The 22,633-nt window shown below is 60.3% G+C and overlaps 3 protein-coding genes across 4 annotated transcripts; 2 read left to right on the top strand and 1 right to left on the bottom strand.

Moving 5' to 3' along the window:
- Positions 1-1,991: 1,991 nt before the first annotated feature.
- On the bottom strand, positions 1,992-3,753 carry B3galt6 (beta-1,3-galactosyltransferase 6). The gene has a single exon (XM_005339265.5). The coding sequence runs from the start codon at positions 3,566-3,568 to the stop codon at positions 2,597-2,599; it is 972 nt and encodes a 323-aa protein (XP_005339322.1). The 5' UTR covers positions 3,569-3,753; the 3' UTR covers positions 1,992-2,596.
- An 88-nt stretch (positions 3,754-3,841) lies between these two features.
- On the top strand, positions 3,842-13,044 carry Sdf4 (stromal cell derived factor 4). Of its 2 annotated transcripts, none has more exons than XM_005339264.4 (7): positions 3,842-3,977; positions 6,182-6,657; positions 7,500-7,636; positions 8,139-8,252; positions 11,020-11,178; positions 11,468-11,643; positions 12,690-13,044. In XM_005339264.4, the coding sequence occupies exons 2-7, from the start codon at positions 6,353-6,355 to the stop codon at positions 12,864-12,866; spliced, it is 1,068 nt and encodes a 355-aa protein (XP_005339321.1). In that variant the 5' UTR covers positions 3,842-3,977; positions 6,182-6,352; the 3' UTR covers positions 12,867-13,044. The 2 variants fall into 2 exon arrangements, with proteins under 2 accessions (XP_005339321.1, XP_013220177.1); XM_013364723.4 differs by lacking the exon at positions 3,842-3,977 and adding an exon at positions 4,711-4,729.
- Positions 13,045-13,168: 124 nt separating this feature from the next.
- Positions 13,169-19,125, top strand: Tnfrsf4 (TNF receptor superfamily member 4). The gene is given in 8 exon segments (XM_078024993.1): positions 13,169-14,782; positions 16,486-16,674; positions 16,892-17,014; positions 17,458-17,559; positions 17,910-17,976; positions 18,436-18,632; positions 18,709-18,793; positions 18,795-19,125. Coding segments are annotated over 8 exon segments (1,326 nt in total). The 5' UTR covers positions 13,169-14,388; the 3' UTR covers positions 18,964-19,125.
- Positions 19,126-22,633: the final 3,508 nt, after the last annotated feature.

Raw genomic sequence — 22,633 nt, 5'->3', positions numbered from 1 at the left:
CCGGCCTTCTGGATTCTTCTGCACCTGCCTTCCCTGACTTCTCCCCATAGTGCCCTGGGCCTCAGCCACCCTCCTTGTAAGCCCACCCCCTGTGGGGATCCCCAGGGAGGAAGGGATGAGGGGGTCCAGAGAGTCATGCCATACTGAAGGAATTCCAGGCATATGGGGTAACGCACAGGCCCCAGGAAGCAGTGGGACGTCCCAGGATGGTTTCAGCGTTGGGTGGTGTGATTGGTGTGGGGAGCCGAGAGGAGGACACACTTGTGGAAACAGAGCTGAGGGGGGCTGGCAGTGCCAAAGGAGAGGGAACAGTGCCCACAGAGGCCAGTTGATGGTCGGGGGGAGGGGAGCAGGGCTGCTGGGGCTTCAGGGTCCCAGGAACAGAGATCCCTGGGAGGCTGGGCTATGGTCCCTCAAAAGCACTTTGTTTGCTTGAGGATGCTAGAATTTTTTTTTTTCCCCTCACAATTTTGCCTCCTTTGGGCTATTCTGAAAAGGTCTGGGTGGATGGGTGCCTTGGGAGGACCCACTCTGCATGCAGGTGCCTCCATGCCAACATGGGGGGCAGAAAAGGAGTGCTGTCCTCTGAGCCCCCAGGTGTCCCAGTGCTCAACTGCGCACCCTGCCTTGCAAGCCTAAGTATCTCAAGCCCCTTGCCTCCTAAGGCCCTGACGCTATGTCCCCATCTCCAGGACCAGGACAACAGGTGGCTATGGCCACTCCATCTGTGCCAGGCTTCAGTCTTAGGTCCCAAGTCCTGATACTGCACTGATACAATGTGAATGTGGGGCATCAACTAAAGTAGGCTTTGTTCTGCTTTGACAAACTTGGTGTTCCAAGTTGGATTCAAGACCCTCACCCTTGCAGGTCAAAACCTGCTGCACACTGGCAACTCCATGTGGTTAGTCCGAATCCTAAAGCTCACAGCCCTGCCCACAGGAATGCACAGGCCCAGGGCCTGGCCTCAGGAATCTTCCCTAAATATTCCCTGAACAATGCACGTGTGGACGTCTCGGGCATATGATGCCCGTGGTGCTCTCTGGAGTACTGCAGAGGAGAGTGCAGCCCTGGCTCAAGTCCTGGCCCTGCCCCAGGCCATGTGGTCCTTGGAGTCTGCAGTCTCTCCAGGCTCCTTTTCTTCCCCTGAACAGTGGAGATAGGCCAGCAGCTGCTCAACTGATTCTAGGGTCCAGACGAGAGACCCCAGGTGAAAACGGCAAGTAGTTATCTGGGTCCTGCGTTACCAACACCCTTGGGGATCTTGCACCCCCTCAGTGGGCAGGGCCCTTCTGCTGCACTGATTCTTCCAGTCCCATCTAGGAATGATGTACAGGCCAAGTGTTCATCCTGGCTTCAGGGGCCTGCTGGACACTGCCGGCTCTACCTCCTCTCAACCCTGCAGCCTGGGACAGTCTGGCCCCATGCTCTGGGGTGGGAGATAAGTCTTCAGATTGCTGGCCACAGACCCCCTTCACCACCTTTCAACAAAATAACCCAATCCTGTGCCTGAAATTCACAGCTCGAGAACTCCAAACAGGTTGGAGGCTGCAGTGGCTCCAACCATCTGTCACCTCATGAAACAACCAGTTTTCATTTTTGTGTGTGTGGAGCCCAGGGCCTTGCACACGTTAGTCAAGTGCTTCAACACTGAGCCATATCCCAGCCCCAGCTTTTCATACTCAATGGGTCTAAAAACAGGGACGGATGAGGGATGTTGAAAATATGGTGGTTCCTGTGGCCAGTGTGCCAGTGTGTAAGTCCTGGTCAACACTCCAAGGGCTGGGATTCCTCAGAATGGTGCCAAGTCTGGGCAACCAGGAATCTGAAGGCCTGTGTGGGAACCTTAGACGGAAAGTCTGTTCAGAAACAGACACACAACTGACCTGTGTGAAAACTTTAAAAACAGACAGCTTAAAATTCTTCTGTGTTTAACATACAGGGGCCTAGTCATCCACTCAAGTTACTTGACAGATTAACCCACAAACTCCAAGTTCTGAAATAAAAATATTTTTCTTAAATAACAGTAAAAAGAGACCTGCACACCGTCTGTGTGGAACTCTCATTGACACAAATGTACAATACTTACAAACAGGTCACAGGCAACCACTGAATTGTATTTACCATGAACTCACTCAAGAAACAGATCAAAATGCCATTAAAGCTAATTGATGTTAAACCAATTCAAATCTGACATGTGACAGCCACAACTGACAAGACACAAGAGTGTGACCTATCCAAATAATGCAGTGACAGCTTTGGATGGTGACAGTTGGGCCGCAGGTGAGGGGAGCTGCTGGCCCCAGGGGCCAGGGAGGTTCCTCCTGCCCTCACCCAATGGGAAGCAGCAGCTAGGCTGGGCAAATGCAGGCCAAGACCAGGGGTAGGAGGAGCTGCATTATGCAGCACCTCCAGGAGTCTCCGAATCCCCAAGATGTTCTTGGTTAGGACCACAAACGTGGCCACAAAAGCGCACAACTTGGGCGTGCGGTTGGGGTGAAGGGGGCTAGGTGTTGTTTGCTGCCGCCTGGCATCCACTGTCACCGCATAAGCCAGGTACTTCTAGAGGGCCTGGCAGATCAGTTTGTGTCCCTGGGACTCAGGGGATGCCCTCCTTCCGCTGACAGCACTGCGAAGGTGGCGCCGACCAGTCATAGACATAGGAGAGGCGCAGCTGCACCTCGCGCTTGCAGAGCCGGCCTTCGCGTAGCAGCATCTGCTGCTTCTCTAGCATGTCCTCCGGGCTCTGCTTGTGTGTCACCAGATACTGGTTGCTGCAGCCGCGCGACTTGTACTCGGTGTCGAAGCGCGGGTCGTGCTCCCGCTGTACATCCACCGGTGCCAGCCAGGCGCCCAGAGACACGTCCTCACTATGCCACGCGCGCAGATACTCGCGGCTGAGGCGCAGGTAATGGACCAGGTCCGCCGAGAGCACGTAGCCCCCGCCCAGCGCGTAGGGGAGATAGTAGTCACAGAGTTGCCACGCAGCCTCGCGCCAGCGACCTCCGGGCTTGACGCGCCCGCGACCCGAGAAGAAACCCCAGTAGAGGCGGCGGCGGCGCGCGGGCTCGCGCGCGCGGAGCTCGGCCAGCAGCGCGTCCAGCCGAGCAAACGAGTCGTCGTCTGCCTTGAGCACGAACTCGAAGGCCACGTGTTCGTCTAGCCAGGCCAGCATGGCCAGCACCTTGGCGGTGAGGTTCTCGTAGGCGTCGCGGAGTGCGGGCAGCAGCAGCAAGTCTCCGTGCCGCTCCTGCTCACGCTCCAGGGCGCGCCGCTGCTCCGCGCCCAGACCGCCCGTGCCCACGGCGAAGCGCGCCCACACGTCGCCGGTGCCGCCGCGCCGCACCGTCGACAGCCACGTGCTGCGCACAGCGGTACGGCGCTCGGCGGCGCGGGGCGCGCTGGCCACCAGGACGGCCAAAAAGGCGGCGGCGCGGGGCGCCGAGGCGGCGTCGGGAGCGGTTGCCTGGGACGCGCAGCGCGCCAGATACAGCAGCGCGACGCAGCAAAGCGCGAGGCCGCCCAGGCCCAGCGCCGCCCGGCGCCGCCACGCGCGCCGCGGAAGTCTCATCGCGGCAGCAGCCGCGCTGAATGCGCAGGCGTGGCGCCGAGGGGGCGACGCGTGCGCACGACACTCCCGGGCGTGTGGGCCTCCCTTGGGTGCTCCACCGGGCGGCGGGCCGTGGGCGGAAGTCGCCCTGAGGCAGCGAGTTCGGTAGTGCTTAGGTCCGGCCTTTTACCGGGGTGGGGAGGGCGGAGCCAGGACACTCATCACGTGTTCCCGCATGCTACTCTCATTGGCTGCCTCGGAACGTCCGCGCGGGTGCTTCCGCCCGGGGGAAAGATGGCGGCGCCCGCGTCCCCGACGGCCCGATGGCTGGCCCGCCTCTTCCCGGAAGAAAGATGGCGGCGGCCTGAGCCGAGGTGGCTAGCGGCGGTAGCGCTCCGCTGCGCTCCGGGACCGGCGCGTGCAGGAGGCGGTGAGTGAGGGCTGTGCCGGAAGCGCTCAGCGGCTCGCGAGTGCGCGTCCGGAGGTCGAGGCGCTTTGTCCGCTCCGGGTCTGGGTTCGCGGACTGAGGTGGCTTGGCCGGCGTCCTCGGGCCCGCGGGAAGCCGAGGCTGGGCTCGGCTGCCCCGACTCCTGCCGCCTCCGTGCACGTCCACCCGGCGGCGGGGCTCGGAGCCTGGAGCCGAGCGCAGAGCCCCGACTGTGGCTCGGTCTCTGGATCCTTGTTGCGCATGAGTGCGGCCGCAGCCGGCCCCAGAACTGCAGCCCCGTCCGTCCGGGGGAGCGCGCCGCGCCCCCGCACTGCTGTCCCTTCCACACCAGTGGCACAGTCACGCGGGACCGAGGAACCGGGGCCAGGAGGGGCGCAGAGCGATCAGTAAAACGTTGTAGAACGTGCCGTCTTGGAAGTTTATCTGAGTGTGGCCCCATCTCTTGGAAGAGTCCAGGCAGATGTTAACGTTTTGGGACGCGGTTGACAGACCCTCTTAGGTGCTTCCAGCTTCTGTGGGTGGGAAGGAGTCCTCGTGGGGAAGTGACGCATGGAGCCCTGCTCCTTAGGAAGTCCCATTCCGGACTGGAGAGGCTAGGAAGTGAGCTTCCGACTGGTTCAGTCCTGGTGCTGCTTTCACGTTAAGATGAGTAGCTGCTGAGAACCCAGGAGAAATTTCACTGGATGGACTCCTGATATTTGTGATTATTTGAGTTACTTTTCACTAAATGTTGTGTAAGTACCAGTTTCCTTATGATTCATCAAAATACATAGGATCAAGCTGGGTGTGGTGGTGCAGGCCTGTAATTCCAGGGGGCTGAGGCAGTTTGAGAACAGCCTGGGCAACTTACCTTGTCTCAAAATAAAATGAAAAGGGCTGGGGATGTAGCTCAGTGGTAGAACACCCTGGATTCAACCCTCAGTTCCAAAAAAATGTAGGCTTGAGAACTGACTTGATGGTGTCAGGGAGCAGAGCTCAGCTCCTGGCACCTGGGTGTGTCTCTATCAGTGGTTAATGAAGTCAACACCAGAAGACAGCTGTCTTGGTCCTTGCCCCAGGAAGCAGCAGGGCAGGCTTGAGTTCTCTCCTTGGAGACCCCAGGTCCCTTCAGCTTGTGGCTCTTGGCAGGCTGCATGCCACCACCACCCACCACCTTGAGAGCAGCATCTCTGCTGTTGATGTCTCCAGAGGCAGCACTTGCTGAGTGTCTGGTGTGTGCAGAGAGCGTGGTAGTTCTAGGAGACAGAGGCTGCGTAAGGTACCCCACTAGGATCCACAGAACTGTAGAGCAGGAGATGCCACAATGCACAGAGGTACCTGGAAGGGCTAGCAGGGGTTGGCCAGGTGGACAGATTTCATGGGCACATGAAACACCTTCCTGGTGTTCCCCAATAGATGTGAATGAGGATGTGTGTATTGGGTCACACGTGCATAGAGGGATGTGTATCTGCACGTGTGTACAGGGGCCGGTCATTACAGTGTGAAGGGAGTAGGGGCTGGATCCCTCCTGGGTGAGGGGGAGAGTTTGCCAGCACTCTGCATTAGGGTCCCCATGTGTGGGGTGGTGAGCTTCATGGTGTTCAGTGAAACACTTGAGGTCAGAAAGGTCAGGTGACTTAGCCACGGTAATGGAGCTCTAGAGTGTTCAAGTCAGAACCTGGACAGTGAGTGATTAGCCCCCAGGTACATGTCGGAGGAGGAGGGGTAGAGTCAGGCTGTGTCGGCAGGTTGTACCGTTGTCATGGGGTAGTTGACCGCTTTCAGCAAGAGACGGCTGGAAACCCGGGGATTGAACCCAGGGGTGCTTCGCCACTGAGCCACATCCCCAGCCCTTTTTATTTTTTGAGACAGGGTCTTGCTTAGTTGCTTAGGGCCTTGCTAAGTTGCTGAGGCTGGCTTTGAACTTGTGATCCTCCTGCCACAGCCTCCCAGGCCATTGGGATTATAGGCGTGAGCCACATGCCTGGCTGAGACCTAGGGTCCTTAAAAAAGCAGGGAGGAGGTTAGGGCTGTAGCTCAATGACAGTGTTTGCCTACCCCTGGGTTCCATTAGCACTGCAAAGTTCCATCAGCACTCGTGGTCCTGATCCTGTGAATGAGGACCTCTGCCTCTGGCTGTAAGATGAGCATGTTTGCTGAAGTGTTTGCTGAGTTGCACTAAATGGTGGATCTCTGTTTTTTTCTAGACCATTAACTGCTTTTCAAGGTCTGGAGGCTCTGGGCCCTGGGCCTCAACCCGTGCCTCAGCCCTTGGTGGTGCCTGGGGCTTTGCTCGGATCCACGGCCTTCTGCAGCTCCCCTGTGTCCAGCTCCTGGCCTGCACATTACCAGCTGTCCGCCCTTTCTGGCTCACAGCGATGGTGTCCAGGCAGGCTCCCCTCTGTGGCCTGGCTGCACACTGCCTCTGGTTCCTGGGCGTTATCCTTCTGATGGACGCATCTGCTCGACCCGCCAACCACTCTTCCACTCGGGAGAGGGCAGTCAACAGGGAGGAGAACGAGATCCTGCCCCCAGACCACCTGAATGGGGTGAAGCTGGAGATGGACGGGCACCTTAACAAGGACTTCCACCAGGAGGTCTTCCTGGGGAAAGACATGGACGGGTTTGACGAGGATGCGGAGCCACGGAGGAGCCGGAGAAAGCTGATGGTTATCTTCTCCAAGTAGGTGCCCACACATGCCATGTTTACCCAGGAGGTCCAGCCTGGCTGCTCATTGTGGGAGACAATGGGGGGCCCCTGAGGACATCCTGTAAGGATCAGCACTACAAGCATGGGCTCATCAGGTCTGTAGTGCTGGGCTGAGGGTGGAGCTGCTGGCCCTGAGCTGTGTCTCAAGCCTGGGTCAGCAAGAGGTTCAGGGGCCAGAGGTGAGCTGTCTGAGGACTCTGAACCAGGAGACTCCCTGGGGGCTATATGTTAGCCCATGCGCGCGCGCACACACTTACTCTTCCTCTCACACACACTCTCACACCTACCTTTTCTGCTGGCCACTACTGTGGTCAAGGGCATGGTGGGGTGGGGTCACAGAAGGTTGCACTTCTAGCTAGATGGGGTAGCCACGCAGTGGCCACAGTCACAGAACATGCACATGGCTCCTGTTGCTTCCTCTGTTCCTATCGCCTGTCCCCAAGCCCTGGGTCTCTTCCTCCTTTGACAGGGTCTTTGCTCTGAGTCCTGCAGGTGTGCAGGCATTTGTGTGGCCACCTGCTGCACAGTGTGCTTGGTGAACCCTCACGAGTGCAAGCCACAGGGTCTGGATGGTTCTGCTGCTGTGCCTGAGGGAGGTCTGTTCCTAGGATGGACTTTGCCACCAGTGGCCGCTGCGGACCACACCACCCACCTCTCTAAGCCCTGGTTTTCCGCATCCCCATGGGGAGGATGGTGTCGCTCTTCCTGGCAGGCCGGCAGCGGCCTCTGGAGCCTTGAAGGCCAGTGGTGGTCATTCATCATCTGACAGGGGTTCTGGGGGCCGTGTCTGATCTCCCCCTCCTGCTCTTCCACAGGGTGGATGTGAACACTGACCGGAGGATCAGTGCCAAGGAGATGCAGCGCTGGATCATGGAGAAGACGGCCGAGCACTTCCAGGAGGCCGTTAAGGAGAACAAGATGCACTTCCGGGCCGTGGACCCTGATGGCGATGGTACCTTGGGGCCTGGTGGATAGGGCTCCCGGCAAGGGACCAGAAGATCAAGGAAGCCAGAGGCAGGGGCCCCTGAGCATGGCAGGGGGCACCATAGGGACACAGAGGGGCTGCCAGCTAGTTTGTTTTCACAGTGGCTGGCATTCACTGAAGATGTAGGGTGCACAGAGGAGCAAGTGGTCCTCAGGTTTCCTTGAAAGAAACTCAGCTGTCAGGAGTTTGGGGCTCCTGCCCTGCGTACGGCCAGGCTGTGCCTCAGTTGGCCCTGTGTGGTGGAGACCCCCGCTGGCCCTGCTGGTGAAAAGGCAGGTCCAGGGTGGGCCAGGCACTGGGTGCTCCACCCCTTGACCACCGCCTTGGGGGCCTGCTGAGAGCAGGTGGCCCAGGTCTTCCGCCCTGCAGCTCACTGTGGCCAAAGGACCTCTCACAGATGTCCTGCAATAACCCAGAGTCTCCTCCACAGTGTTTCCTGCCAAGTGTCCTCACAGACCTCCTCTTTTAGGCCGCGTCTCCTGGGATGAGTACAAAGTGAAGTTTCTGGTAAGCAAAGGCCACAGTGAGAAAGAGGTTGCTGATGCAATCAGGAACCACGAGGAGCTCAAGGTGGACGAGGAGAGTGAGTGCTGGGCCCTGGGCAGTGGGGCAGTGGGTCACCTGGCTGGGTGTGTGTGGCCAGGTGTGGTTAGAGGGCACCTGAGCCTCACAGGTCTGTACAGGATGCCTGGCAGACCTTGCAAGGCCTGGGCCTGGGGATCTGCTCCAGTTGTATAGGGGAGGACTGTCTCATGGACATGCCCTGTGCCTGTGCGTGTGGTGTCCTCTGGACAGTGTGGGTAAGAGGGAAACGGGGGGCTGTGTAGAGATCCACACACCCTGAGGCACCCGCAGGGAGGGTGGCGAGTGGTGGGTGGGTGCTCTGGGTGCATAACTGGCAGGCACACTGACACCTCAGTGCCGTGGCTTACTCACAGTTGAGGCAGATCTCTGTACTCGGGAGGCAGGGAGAGCTGGCCCCGTGATGGGAGGCTCCCGTGGAGAGAGCAGCCTGGGCCACGATCCCAGGCACAGTGGCAGGCACGTGGGGCAGGGCCTGGCAGAGACCTCCACAGAGCAGCAGGGCAGGCAGGAGCAGGCAGCATTCTGTCCCTTCCGGGGGACCCCACCTCAGTCAGGTGTGGGGTGTGGGTCGCAGGCCGACGACGAATCCTCAGCCTGGTGTCAGCCGTGCCACACCAGGGGGCAGGGGCAGGGGCAGGGCCCGGCTCCAGGGGACTGTGGGGAGGACTGTCTCATGGACATGCCCTGTGAAGCAGGATGAGGGGACTGGACCCATCTGGCTCTGTGCCCTCGCCCCTGTCATGCTGGACTCCCTCGGCCCACATCTGGCTCCACATAGGTTAGGCCCATGGTGTCCTCTTGGTCCACCTTGTCCCCGTGAGGGCTGGTGCCTGTGGGCCCTGCATGCCACCCTTCAGCTGGGTGTGTGGCTCCCTGGCGGGGCGGGGCCCAGAGGGCCGCGGGGAAGCCTGGGAGCCGGGAGCCCTCCTGCTGCCCGTGTGCAGGCCCTACCATGGTGATACGTTGCTCCTGTCTTTCTCTTTTCTCTCTGGTTTCTTTTTTTTTTTTTGCAGATGGGTTCAAACTCCTGGGCCCCAGCAGTCCTCTTGCCTCAGCCCCCCATGCTGGGCTGGCAGGCCCCATTGCCCAGCCCAGCTCTGTCCCCAAGGTGGGATTGGGATGTTTGGGTTTCCCTCCTCCCTGGTCGCCTGTCTCTGCTGCCCCTGGAGTTCCCCTTCGGGGGGCCCTGGGTCTGTCCTCCTGCCTAGCAGTTGGGAGCTGCTTTGGCTGGCCCTGTCTTCCGCCTCATCTTCCTTTGGGGGCTGGTCATCTCGGGGCCCCTTCACTCGGTGTGTCTGTCCTCTGGAGGACATGTCCTTCCCGCACCTGCGCAGTCCCTGTCTGCCCTTGGTCTCAGGAGCCCTGTGTCAGGATTCCTGGCATCTTGGGTGCCTGTGTGCCCCTAGGGTCCCAGCCCATGCTCCAGCCTGTACGTCGACTTTCTCCACCTCAGCCTGCTCCAGGTTCCTTGCTTGGCGCTCCCCTCTGGGGGATCCGAGGGATGGGGAGGCCTGGGGTCCTTGTCTTCTCCCTCGTGTGGCTCCCAGGGCACCTCGGTGCACTGCTGAGTCCTGGGCTGTGTTTCTGACGGACACTTCACGTCCCTCCATGTCTTGTCATGGCTTCCTGTCAAGGGAACCCCCAGATCCGGAAGTTCACACCCAGATCCTCTTCCCACAGAGGTCCTATCCACAGGTGCCAGGGAGTGTGTCCTGGGGGTTGGCCGGCAGGTGTTAGGGTAGTTCAGTGGGACAGTGCTATCTTGTGGAGTGATCCTGCCCAGAGAGAGGGTCTTGGGATGGGCCTGTCCCATTGGGGTCTCGGGGTCGACCCCGCCCTGCCATCCATGGAGCAGGCAGGGAAGGGGGCGGCCTGTGTTCACCAAGCCCCGTGCCTCCCACCTCCCTAAATTTTTTTCATTTAATTTTTGGTTTGTTGAGATGGGGTCTCGGTCACCCAGGCTGCCTGGACTCCGGGGCTCAGGCAGTCTTCTTGACCCAAGTCTCTGCCATAGCTGGAACTCTTGGTCTGTGCCACCACCCCTGGCTCCCATCTTTTTTCGGAGTCTGTCCTGTGAATGAGGCCACCACAGGGTGGCCTGTTGAGCAGAAAGCACTGAGCTGCGAAGGTCACCCCCAGCTGCCACAGCTAGGAGGGCTCCGGGTTCTGGAGGGGATTCTCTAGCCGGGATCAGGCCTTGGGCTGAGTCAGGACCCAGGTGAAGCCTCGCTGCAGGCACCAGGACGTGGTCACTGACCATAGTGGGTCCCAGGAGGATGAGGGTATCCTGTTTTGCCTGGGGACGTGTGGGGATGTCCCAGACATAGGTAGCTGCCGCTTCAGAGAGCGAGGACCGTGTACACAAGGTCTTTGTGGGCCCAGCCGGGAGGGCCCCTGGGAAGCTCTGCTCACCACCTCAGTCATTTCTAGAAACTGGGTTTTCTGCAGCGCCCTGTTTGCTGGGTGAGGCTGCACGTGCAGTGAGTAGGGAGCAGGGTGATGCCGTCTTTCCTGCAGAGCGCGGGGGTGAGTCAGCTCGCTGTGTGATTTCCACTTCTGCCTAGGAATAAACAGCCGGAGTGTGCGGGGCCAGGGGTCAGGGCCTCGGGGGTCTGGGCTGTGTCAGAGGGTCCTGTGCTTCGCCTCGTAGGCCCTGCCCTCCCAGGTGGGCCAGTACTGGGCCTCAGCTCAGTGTGTCCTGCCTGCTGCTCTCTTGGAGCCTTCTGGCCTTGGTGCCAGGATGCTCACAGGCCTGCCTCTCTCAGCACAGGAAGTCCTGGAGAACCTCAGAGACCGCTGGTATCAGGCAGACAATCCCCCCGCAGACCTGCTGCTGACGGAGGATGAGTTCCTGTCGTTCCTTCACCCTGAGCACAGCCGGGGCATGCTCAAGTTCATGGTCAAGGAGATCATCCGGGACTTGGGTAAGGCCCATCCTATGGCTGGGCTGTATCCGGCCCAGCAGGCCTCAGGCCTGGGGGTGACCAGTGGACTTGGAGTGCCTGTGCTTCCCGAGTGGCCAGGTTTCCCTACTCTGCTGTCCAGAGGCCGGGAAGGAGGGTAGGCCAGGCCTGGCCAGGTTCTGGAGCAGGTCCATAAGAAGTACCTGTGGGTTCAGGCCAACGTCACAAGCTGAACGTCTGTGGCACAGTCTGCTGCATTTGCCACACAAGGTGTCTTGCAAGTGTCCCCCTCCCTGCCCCGTGTCTGCAGACCAGGACGGCGACAAGCAGCTCTCTCTGCCTGAGTTCATCTCGCTGCCTGTGGGCACCGTGGAAAACCAGCAGGGCCAGGACATGGACGACAGCTGGGTGAAAGACAGGAAGAGAGAGTTTGAGGAGCTGATCGACTCCAATCACGACGGGATTGTGACCATGGAGGAGCTGGAGGTGAGTGAGGACACGGAACAGGGTGTGTCCGAGGACAGCCCTGGGGACAGGGCTGTATCCTGCCCGCCCACAGCAGTGACTGGGGGGAGGACGGCCACTGTGGTGGCCGTGGACCTGGGTCAGGCTGGCTGTGGCGTGTCCTTGGTTGTGCCTAGCACTTTCCAGGAGGGCCCACCCAGGGTGGGCGTTGGCCTTTCTGCCCCGACAGGTCAGACAGAAACTCCCAGGAAGACCATCGGGCCTGCTCCTGACTTGGCGGCTCGGCTCCGTCCTTGGGAGGTGTTGGGATTCGGTCTTTTCCTGGTTTTCTTTTTTTAGTGTTAAGTAGCTGTCACTGCGGTATATTGTCCCAGTCGCTTTCTGTTTGTTGGTGGTGCTGGGATGGGCCCTGGCCTCAGGGACAAGGGTTCTGTCCCTTTGCACACCTTGCCCTGTGTCAGGGCTCCAGGACCCTTTCTCAGGGCCCAGAAGGAAGCACACATTGGACCCAGTTCTGGGCTGGCATGCGGGTGGGGGGTCACAGGGCAGGGCCTGCCCTCTGCTGTGTGGGTGGGAGTGTTGTCCCTGGAGTCCTGCATGGTGGCTGCCTGGTGGTTTCCCCGTGTGCGAGAGGCATGGGGTTCTCTGGTGGTGGAGCAGGGCTGGCTGCGGTTCAGCCCTTCATCGGCCCTGGGTTCTACGGCCGGCCGGGCCCTCCCTGCCTCGTGGCCACATCAGTGTGTTTGGTACGACCCATTGCAGGCCCCAGGCAGGTGTTTCAGGGCCCCCAGCTGCTGCTTGTGTTCTTCCCATCCATCATCATCTCCCTTCTGGAACATTCCAGAACATGCCCACATCCCTGTCCTGCAGCCAGGGGGCATTTTAATCGAGGAGCCACACTTTGAGTGGTCACAACAATAAAGCCTTGTGCCTCTCCCCTGAGACCCAATGTGCCACTCTTTAGCTTGTCACGGTGTCCGTGTCTAGGTGTGTGGGGGAGGACCAGCTGGGTTGGGCCACTCCGGGTGTGGGGAGTGGACTGCTGACGATGCCAGTACTTGCCACAGAACTACATGGACCCCATGAACGAGTACAACGCCCTCAACGAGGCCAAGCAGATGATCGCCATTGCGGACGAGAACCAGAACCACCACCTGGAGCCCGAGGAGGTGCTCAAGTACAGCGAGTTCTTCACGGGCAGCAAGCTCATGGACTACGCCCGCAACGTGCACGAGGAGTTCTGAGAGGCCCTGACTTGGGCCCAGCTCGCTTCTGGCCCTGGGGGGGGGTCGTCCCACCTGCAGGGGTCACCACCAGCCACAGTGTGCTGCCCAGAACCTTCCTTCCTGCGGGCCATGCACAGCCCTGGCTCGGTTCCCAACCACAGCGTGGCCCAGGTTCATTAAAGATCTGCTCACTGTCCTGTGTGTCCCTGTGCAGTGCGGGTCCAGCGGGTGGCCAGTCCCCGGGCCAGACTGAGCTGAGCGTGCCCAGCACGGCCCTGCCCTCTGGGCCTCCATGGCTCCGTCTCTTCTGAGAACTGCCGAGTTCTGCTGAAGGTGCTGACGCGGTCAGCACTGGGCCCCTCGCGGGCTGCCCACACGTGGGAAATAGGGAACCTCCTGCCGTTTCCTGGAAAACTGAAAGGACAGAATCAGCTCTGCTGGCAGTGGTCGGCAGTCAGGAAGGCCCCGCTTCCTGGCGAGGGCTGGGTGGGTCACTGGGCGGGCCCGGGGCCTGTCGGACCACAGGGACCGCATGCAGCCTGAGAAAACGCCAGCATTCCTCTCACAAGGACCGTTAATGTAAAACAAGTTGGTTTTTCTCATGCTCCCTCCTTTTGGTGGAAAAACTGAGCACGACAGCTGGGAGTGTCTCAGGCCAGGCGGTTCCACTGGAGTCTTTCTTTGTCTCTATCTTTTTTTTTTTTTGAAGACGTTGGTCGACCTTTACTTTATTCATTTATTTATATGTGGTGCTGAGACTCGAACCCAGTGCTAGGTAAGTGTTTGACCACTCAGCCCCAGCCCCAGCCCTCGCTAGAAGTTTTTGAGGTGGGCATCTGGTTAACGTGAGGGGTTCCTAGCTTTTGTTAAACAGTTGATTGTACTAAAGATGGAAGAGGGCAGCCTGCAGAAAATGGGACAGCTGTGACCAGCGGGGACTGTGCCCATGGAGCTGGTGGGTGGCTTCAGTGAGTCAGTTTTGTGTGGAGGTCAGCAGCAGAGCACGGTGGGGCGGGGGTGGAGAGCAGGATGAGTGCCTTAGGATGGCTGATGTGCCACCTGCCTCTGGCCATCCTGGGCCCACCCTGCATTCCCGTGTGACTGGTCATCTTCCACCAGGACCTGCTTCTGTGCAGTATGGGGGGACCCTGGCAGCTGTGAGGGAGGGTGTGTTAGCATCTGGATTGGTTTGTAGACCAGAAGAAAGACTTCAGATCCCAGGAAAGTCTCCACGGGCTCTGCCTTCTGTAACGTCTCCCAAATGGCAATGCCCACCCTGCTGGGGTGTGACCACGTTGGGCTGGCCTGTAGCCTGTCCTTACCAGCCAGTGCTACTGGGCCCCCTCAGCTCATGGCCCTGGGCTGGGGCAGCATCTGAGAACTGGCCCGTGGGCAGTGCAGCAGCCAAGGTGTGAGCTGACGGCAGGCTGGATGCTGTGGTGTGCGCACCTGTTCTTTCTGAGGCCCCCGGGTCAGCCGTTGGTGACCCAGCTGCTCTGGGTACCCCTGTGACTGCCATGCTCAGGGGAGGGGGGGACGCATGCACACACTGCCCTGGGTCATGGACATGAGGCTGTGCTCGGGTCCTTCGGCTCACACCTGTGGTCTCCCTTGCAGACCTCAGGATCCTAGTCCAGGTGACAGAGTGGAGGCGGTTCCTGACAGTGCCTCTGCAGACCTGGGACTTCCCACCCAAGGCCCTGGGACCTGCACAGGCAGTGCCACCGTCACTACAGGCAGGACAACTTCAAGCAGGGGAGGCTGCTTCCCAGTGAACCTGCTGGAGGGTGGGCAGCCAGCATCCAGGTTTCAGTGCACCTCGTCACCTGTGGCAGGTGCCAGCCCATTGGCCAGTCATGCACAGCCACGGGCAGAAGAGACCAGCCTTGCCAGAGGGGCAGGCAGAGGAGGAAGGCTGCTTCAAAGTGGAAGAGGTGCACATCAAGACCCCCAGCTCACTCTCGCTGCTCATGGGCCACAGGTTTAAAGAGGAGGACCTTCCTTCCTCCGAGACCCCACTGCACTTAGAGGCTGGGGGGGTGGTCTCTCCTTCCACTTCCTTCCAACCGCGGTCTGGTCCCCACTTGGCCCCGCCTCCAGGCTGGGAATTTCCTGCAGGTGGGCCAGGCCACTCTCACCTGTGTGGCTTGTGGGTGGGGGATTTCCAGCCCCTCCCCTCTGCTCATCCTGCAGGGGTGGGGAACTCCATTTGCAGCTTTTAAAATTAACTCGGGAATAGATAATCCTGTCATGGCACAGTTTAATAGGTACAGAAGGGACAGAGAGAGCCTTCCCCGTCCTTACCCCACCCATTTTCTTCAAGGCAACAGTGGTATCAGAGGGTGTCCAAATCTAAGAAAAGAAAGCATCTGCTGGGTGTGGGGCCATGCTGTAATCCCAGTGACTGGAGGCCGAGGCAGAGTGTTCAAGTTCCTACATAAAAGGCCAGTCTGGGCAACTTAGGAAGACCCTGTCTCCAAAATAAATAAATAAAGGACTGGGGATGTAGCTCAGTGGTAGAGCACTTAGCATGCACGAGGTTCTTGGTCCAATCCCTGGTACTGCAAAAAATTAAAACAGTCAAGCACAGTGCCCAACCTATAATCCCAGCTACTTGGGAAACTGGGGCAGAAAGATTGCAAGTTCAAGGCCAACCTTGCAATTTAGTGAGACTGTCTTGAAACTAAAAGGACTGGGGATGTAGTCAGTGGTAAAGTGCCTCTGGGTTTGATTCCTCTTTATCACAAATGACATATGCACATGTATGTGTCCCTGTTGCACCCATGTGTACATGGGGTGCACCTGTGTGTGCTCTTCCCTTTACATGACCAGGTGGCTGCATGCACACTCTGCCCTGGGTCATGGACACTAGGCTGCTCTCAGGAATGAATGCCCCAGGAGTTCCTGTCTCTCTGGGTGGCCCTGTCCTGTGAGTGGGTTTCTGATCTCGCGACTAAAAGGCTCAGGGGTCACTCTAGTTAAACTGGGCTAACTGGGCTGCACGAAATAACCACACAAGAGACACAAATACCTTTTTCTTTGGGGTTGCTGTGATGGCTCCTCTGACCTTGAGGGTCCACAAGAAGAAAGAGCAAGAGCACCCGCTGACCCCTTTTATTGAGGAGAAGCTATTCAAATGAGGCAGGGGATCAGGTTTCAGGGGGCTGAGTCTATCTTCATGATGTCCACTGTCAGCAGGTTGACTGACACCTGGGTAGGCCACACCCAAGGGCACAGTAAGAGGAGGGGACACACACAAGGCCCTTCCATGGAAGATTCTATCCTAAACGGGGCAAGGGGCTATATTACGAAGGAACAGGTGAGCGTAGCTTCACCCACGGGGCTGTAGCAAGACACACCCATGCCCGAGACAGCGACCCTTGCACCCAAGAAGGGTGGGGAAAGCTCTGCCACGTTTCTGCGACTGAGCGCCTCAGCTCCCAGCCGGGGAGTGTGACCAGTCACGTGTGAGGTTGGTCTCCCACGGCCTGTAATCAGCTCTCTGGAAGACAGGGTTGTCCAGGCCATCAGCAAGGACGAGTGTCGGCAGGGATGCAGGGACACACGCGTGTGCACGCCAACGGGCACGCACCTGCTTACACACTTTCTTCCCGCCCCTCCCCACCCTCCCCCGCAGCCCTTATAGCCACATCCTGCAAGGAAAAACCCCAGACTCCTGTGAACGCAGAGATGCGGACGTGCCTGGGGGCTTGGGGGCCTGCTGCCCTTCTGCTCCTTGGGCTCCTGCTTGAAGTCAGGGCTGCACTGAACTGTGTCGGAAACACCTATCCCAATGGCCAAAGGTGCTGCCAAGAGTGCCAGCCAGGTGAGTGGCCTCCAGGTGGGGAACACCCAGAGGAGAGGTGACAGGGACACAGGCATGGTGTCCTGGGAGGAGCAACGGGGTGCTGCTCTGGAGGACCTGGCCTGAGTGGGGCCTGTCCTGAGAAGGAAGGCACGGGTCTGTGCAGCCCAGAGAAGTGGCCTGTGAGTGCCCACGGGCCAGCCTGGGTCAGCCGCCAATGTGCTGAGCTCTGCTGCAGGTAGTGGGATGGTGAGCCGCTGTGAGGGACCCAGGGATACCGTGTGCCTCCCCTGCGACCCGGACTCCTACAATGAGGCAGTCAACTACGAGGCCTGCAAGCCCTGTACCCAGTGCAACCAGAGTAAGCCCCACCCACCCGGGCCCCAGCCAGCAGGGGGGCAGCCACAACCAGCACCACATTCCCAGGAGCTGCAGAAATGAGCCCTGCATCCCAGACCCCCTCTTGGGGCGGAGGCTCTGCTCTGCTCTGGCTGTGGCTTGCCTGGAGCCACGTGGAGCTCCTACCCTGTGGCCTTACCTCAGCCCAGGAGCCACCAGGGTCCAGCTCAGGTGCTGCAGGCTAACAGGTGGAAGGAGGGTGGGGAAGAGAGCCAGAGCGGCCCCAGGGCCCTCACCAGGGTCTGGTGACTCAGAGGAACCGAGGGGCCAGGGAGACCTGGGGCTTCGGGTTTGCAGAGGGGGCCTGGGATGAGGCTGGAGAGGAGGCCAGCTCCCCCTTCCTGGGGCACTGTCTGCAGCCTGGGCAGGCCCAGCCTCCTCCACAGCCTCCACCTGCTCCCCCAGGAAGTGGGAGTGAGCTCAAGAAGAAATGCACACCCACGCAGGACACTGTCTGCCGCTGTAGGCCAGGCACTCAGCCCCTGGATGGCTTTAAGCCTGGAGTCGGTGAGCCTCGTGGTGGCCCTGGCCTGGGGTGGGAGTGTCTGTGCATGTCCAGTGCGTGTGAGGCGGTACCCTCAAGCCACAGGCCTTGGTAAGGGTGTGAATGAGCCATGTTTCACATCACACAGTCGGTCCCCAGTCTCCCCCTCTGGGCTGGGCCAGAAGGCTCACATCAAGAATGGGGTTCCCCGTCAGCTCCCTGGTAAGGGTCAGTGGGCAGAGCGCACAGGGGTCTTCCAGAGGCCTTCCACCCACCCGCTTGCCAGGGGGGTGAGCACCAGCCCCACAGGCCCCGACGCTAGGAACCTCCAGGGTCAGAGCTCAAAGACCCCCGCCCGGGGTCTTTGCTGCAGACTGTGCCCCCTGCCCTCCTGGCCACTTCTCACCAGGCGACAACAAGGCCTGCAAGCCCTGGACCGAGTGAGTGGGGTGGGGGCAGGGGTGGGTCTGGGGCTCAGGGTGGGGGGGCGCTGGGCTCCCACGGAGGGCTGGGCCAGGTCAGGGAGCAGGAAGCCCTGGCTGGGGAGCTCCTGGGGCCTGTCCCCAACAGCAGGGTCCCTGCGGGTAGAGTGGAGGCCTGTGGGATCATAACTCGGGGCCCCAGGAGTGTGAGGCCCCCGTCCTCCAGGGTTCTACTCCAGGAGCTGGAAGAGGCGTGCTGTGTGGGTTTGGGGTGCAGAGGTGGCAGGGAGCTGGGGAAAATGGGGACCAGGGGTTGGGGGTCATGGGGATGGAGGGTAGGTGCAGCAAGGCGTGTGGCCTGAGGAAGGGGGTAGGCGCTACCTCCAAGACCTTTGGCCTAGAGTCAGAGGCTCTTGAGGTCATGCCGTGTGGAGCCCATCACCATCTGGCCTGACTGACCGACTCCCCCTCCCCCAGCTGCACCTTGACTGGGAGGCGCACCCTAAAACCGGGCAGCATGAGCTCAGACACCCTCTGCGAGAACAGGACTTCCCCAGGCACACTACCCTGGGAGACCCAGGGCCCCACAGCCAGGCCCACCACTGCCCTGCCCACTGCAGCCCTGCCTGGAACTTCTCTAGGGCCCTCCACGCCCCCATCAGAGGCCCCCAGGGGTAAGGGGCCTTGCCCAGGAGGGGAGTCGGGATGGAGAGTGGGGTGGGGGTGCCCCCTCACTGACATTCCTTGCAGGCCTCCCGCTGGCTGCTGTCCTGGGCCTGGGCTTGAGCCTCCTGGCTCCCCTGGCTGTCCTGCTGGCCCTGCACCTGCACGGAAGGGCCTGGAGGTCATCCGGTGAGTGTCCACTGTGACCAGCCCAGGCCCCTCCTGGAGGAGAGAGACACCCCACCTCCAGCCACCTCCCTCTTCTCCCTAGGGGGAAACAGCTTCCGGACCCCCATTCAAGAGGAACAGCCCGACGCACACTCCACCCTGGCCAAGATTTGAGAGCGTCTTGGGGGTGGGCTTTGTGGGGCAGCGCCCCAGGCACAGGCCACCCACCTGTGCCCTCCACACCGTTCTAGGTGCTGGGCCGGCTCTGGGCTCTCCTACGTATGTTGTGCATACTACCTGCCCAACGGCACCCCAATAAACACATCAGCTACTGTGGCTGCACCCCCCTCTAGCTGGGGAGGGATCTCCGCCAAGCTCAGGGTGGGGGTCCGCTCAGAGGCTCCTCTGAGTGGGCAGGGCATGCTCCAGTTTGAGGGTGAGAAGTGGGCGGCGACTGAAAGTGTCCTAGTGGAGTCCTGGGGTCTTGGGAGGCACTGGAGATGGCAGAGTGGAGCCCTGGGGGCTTGGGCCTGAGAGCTGCACAGAGGCCTCTGTTCCAAGGGACCCACACCGTAGGCTGATTGGGGGGAACCCTGACAGAGAGAAGGACCCTCGTGCCCCGGTCAACACAGGGGCCCTGCAAGCCCCAGCCTCCTTTCAGCTTCTGCGGCTCTGGGGAAAGCCTGGGGTGTAGTTGTTCTCCAGCCTCTAAGCCCCACCCCTCTACCTGGTGGGCAGTGGCCATGGGAGTCCCTGGTGGGAGGACTTTGCCTGGGGAGTCCCTGGTGGTAGCTGGCCACAGTCCCCATGTCCCTGCAGGGGCACCCCATGGGGCAGCCACTTTGTAAAACTAGAGGCTTCTGCTTGGACCAAACTCTATCCTGAGACCTGGCTGCTCTGCTCCTGGGCTTTTACCCCCCAGAAACAAGTGCCCTGGAATGTGAACCAGTGTCCACAGGCACCTCATGTAAAAATTATCCCCAGGTGGAAAAGCCCCAAAGTCCACCGACAGCAGAGTAAGCAGGCGACTGAAGACAGCTCAGACGGCCTCCCAGGCCACACCAGCGCCATGCTGAGAGACAGGAGGCCGTGACCCCCTTGGGGTTCAAGATCCCAGAGCCACCCTCCGCTGCTCAGGGGTCCTAGGGCCAGCTCTGGGACCACAGCCGCCTGATAAGATGCTCAATGGCCTAAAGACAGAAGCCACATGGGAGGGTCCTCATCCCAGGGGGGAAACGGCTGGCAGGTGTGGCCGAACACATGAGCAAATCCACAAGTCGGGAGAGGGGCTGGTGTCGGGAGCTGCCACCACCACGGGAGCACGCAGAGCTGAGGTGGGACAGCCTTCACTGGCCTGGCCACCTGGGCCATCTGGCCTGACTCTATGACGGGCTGGGGTATCGAGTCCTTGTGGTGCTGGGGTACTCTGTCTGACCCCAGTGCCTGGCCCTCCTGCTCCCAGGGCTCTGACTCCCCTTCCCAAACACCTTTTTTCTGACAACCTGAGTCTACCAGCGAGGGCATCAGCCATCCTGGATGGTTCAGTCCCCTTCGCTGGGTTCTGCAACAAGCAGGACAGCATGCAGCCCTGCCCTGAGCTGCGGCAGCAGGGTAGGCGGGGGGCGGGGGGCAGAGCTGGGGACCTGGAGGGAGGGGCTGTGGGGTGGGATCTGTGAGGCCTGGAAGGTCCGTGGTCTGCAGCTGGCTGTGGCTGCAGCCCCCTCTAGCTGGGGAGGGATCCTCCTTCCCCCACAGCTCACACCCACTGCCCCGTCCCTCTGGGCAAGACCCTCCAGCCTCCTGAGGCTCCCTTCCCACTTCGGAATCTGGGCCCCTGCCCCTGCAGGAGGCTCTAACCTGCCCCAGGGACTCTGCTGTTGCTGGGCTCACTTTCCATTCCCCTGGCCCTGAAAATCCCGGATCTCCCCAGGCCCTACCTGGACCCCAGGCCTGGCTGCCCTGCCATATCCTCCCTTAGGGCCCAGGCCCTGGCCCAGGCGTCAGCCACTACCCCCTTCTGCCCCAGAAGCTGCTCTGCCAGGAGCGTCACACCCTCTGTCAGCCCCTGCTGGACAAGGTGGGGACTCATGGGGCCTGGGCCAGGGACCCTGCTGCTGTGAGCACACACCACTGAGGTCTGAAGCCTGAGGAGCTGCTCACAAAATGTGGGCCAACAGAGCAAGCAGCAGAAACCACGTCTCTGCCAGGAGGGCCCGGGAGGGGCGGGGCAGGAAGGCTGCTGACCTCACCAGCACCCCCCCACACACACCGCCTCCTGATTTCCAGTCTCCACGGCTGCCACCAGGCCCTAGGTCTCTGGGAAGCAGCCTCCATGCAGAGCCTGCTCCTCTGAGCTGCCCTGAGACACCAGGGCCATCTCCTCCACAGGACCCCTCCAGGGGACACTGCACTGACTGCTGAAAGCCAGCAGGTCAAGGCCTCGGTGGCCCCACCCTGCAAGGAGGCTCCTCCTTTCTAGGAGGCCCTCCTCGCTGCTCCCGGTGTAGACGAACAGCACTGCTGTAGGGATGCCCCGTGTTCCAGAGGCCACCGGTACTGGGTGCTCACCCTGACTGGGGGGACCCTGTGCTCACAGGGACCTGCCTGCCCTCTTAGGTCTTTAAGATGAGCAGGAGCAAGGTCCACACCTTTACCTGGAATCTAGGTAGGGGCCAGTGGCCTCCTCTCTGTTCCAGGACTCAGACCCACCAGAGCTGCACAGAGAGCTCTGGGCTCTTCACAGAAGGGATTCTGCTCTGGGTGGCCTGAGCCCCAGCATCCAGAGCCCAGAGCGGGAGAGGCCAGCACCTGTACTTTTTCTTTCCAAGAAGGCCCATAGCTGGGCATTTCTGGCAGGCCCCAGGGCACAGGGCAGGGCCAACTGCACAGGCCCCGCTCTAACTGCAGGGGCTGGTTCCACTCTGGATCTCTCTGCTTTCACTCTCCGGAGCCACTTTCTGTTTTGTGTTTTGTTGTTGTGAGTACTGGGGTGCAACCGAGGGCCTCACAAGCTAGGCAAGCACACTACCACCGAGCTACATCTCCAATCCTTTTATTCATTTATTTGCTGCTGGGGATGGAACCTAGGGCCACGTTCCTGGCTCTTCTTTTATTCTGAGACACTGGCTCACTAAGTTGCTGAGGCTGTCCTCCAAATTTGAGGTCCTCCTCCTGCGCGCCTCCCAAGTCATCGGGATGACTGGTGCTCATCACCCTGCCTGCCTTGGAGTCCCTTTCATTTTCAAATCCAGGCATCCTGGAGGGAATAGAGGATGAGACTCTGGTCTCTACCTCAGAGCAAGACTTCTGTCTGAGCCTCTTTGAAGGGTTGCCGTTATCAGCAAGCCTCCTTGGACTGCTCCGCTTCTCAGCCCCCAGGTGAGACTTGTCACTGGGAAAGTTGGTGGTGATGCCCAGGAGTGCTGGATGGGCCTGGAGCAGGGGGCTCAGGGAGGTGACTGCCCACAGGTTGGAGATGTGACCCCAGTTGTGACGTCGGCAGGTCCAGGACACCTGATCAGAAGTCCCTTTGAGACTTGCAGCCACCAGCTGTCAGGGGCTGCGGAAGCAGGAAGGCCCAGGGTGTGGGTTATGCCTCTCTGCTCTTAAGCTGTGTCAGCTCCCTGCGGTGGGAGAGGCAAAGGGGATCCCCTGGAGGTTTTAAGCCACGGGGGGGGGGGTACCCACCCAGCGCCAACCCACAGCTGTGCACCGGTATACACTCTGCAGCCTCAAGCGGCAGGGTGGGCTGGGTGGGAGGGGCTGGTCCTAGCTCCGCACCTAGCTTCCCAGGCTTCCCAGGCTTCCCAGCCGTGGGACCCATGCTGAGGTTCTTTGGGGGTCC

Source organism: Ictidomys tridecemlineatus, chromosome 11 (assembly GCF_052094955.1).
Source record: "Ictidomys tridecemlineatus isolate mIctTri1 chromosome 11, mIctTri1.hap1, whole genome shotgun sequence".
Lineage (NCBI taxonomy): Eukaryota > Metazoa > Chordata > Mammalia > Rodentia > Sciuridae > Ictidomys > Ictidomys tridecemlineatus.
The sequence above is the reverse complement of the archived record's forward strand: the minus strand, read 5'-3'. Positions and strand labels throughout refer to the sequence as shown.

Coding starts and splice junctions, on each gene's coding strand:
- Sdf4 (XM_005339264.4), top strand. CDS start 6,353: ATGGTGTCCAGGCAGGCTCCCCTCTGTGGCCTGGCTGCACACTGCCTC. Junction 11,179..11,467: donor GGAGATCATCCGGGACTTGG/GTAAGGCCCATC, acceptor CCGTGTCTGCAG/ACCAGGACGGCGACAAGCAG. Junction 11,644..12,689: donor TGACCATGGAGGAGCTGGAG/GTGAGTGAGGAC, acceptor TACTTGCCACAG/AACTACATGGACCCCATGAA.
- B3galt6 (XM_005339265.5), bottom strand. CDS start 3,568: ATGAGACTTCCGCGGCGCGCGTGGCGGCGCCGGGCGGCGCTGGGCCTG.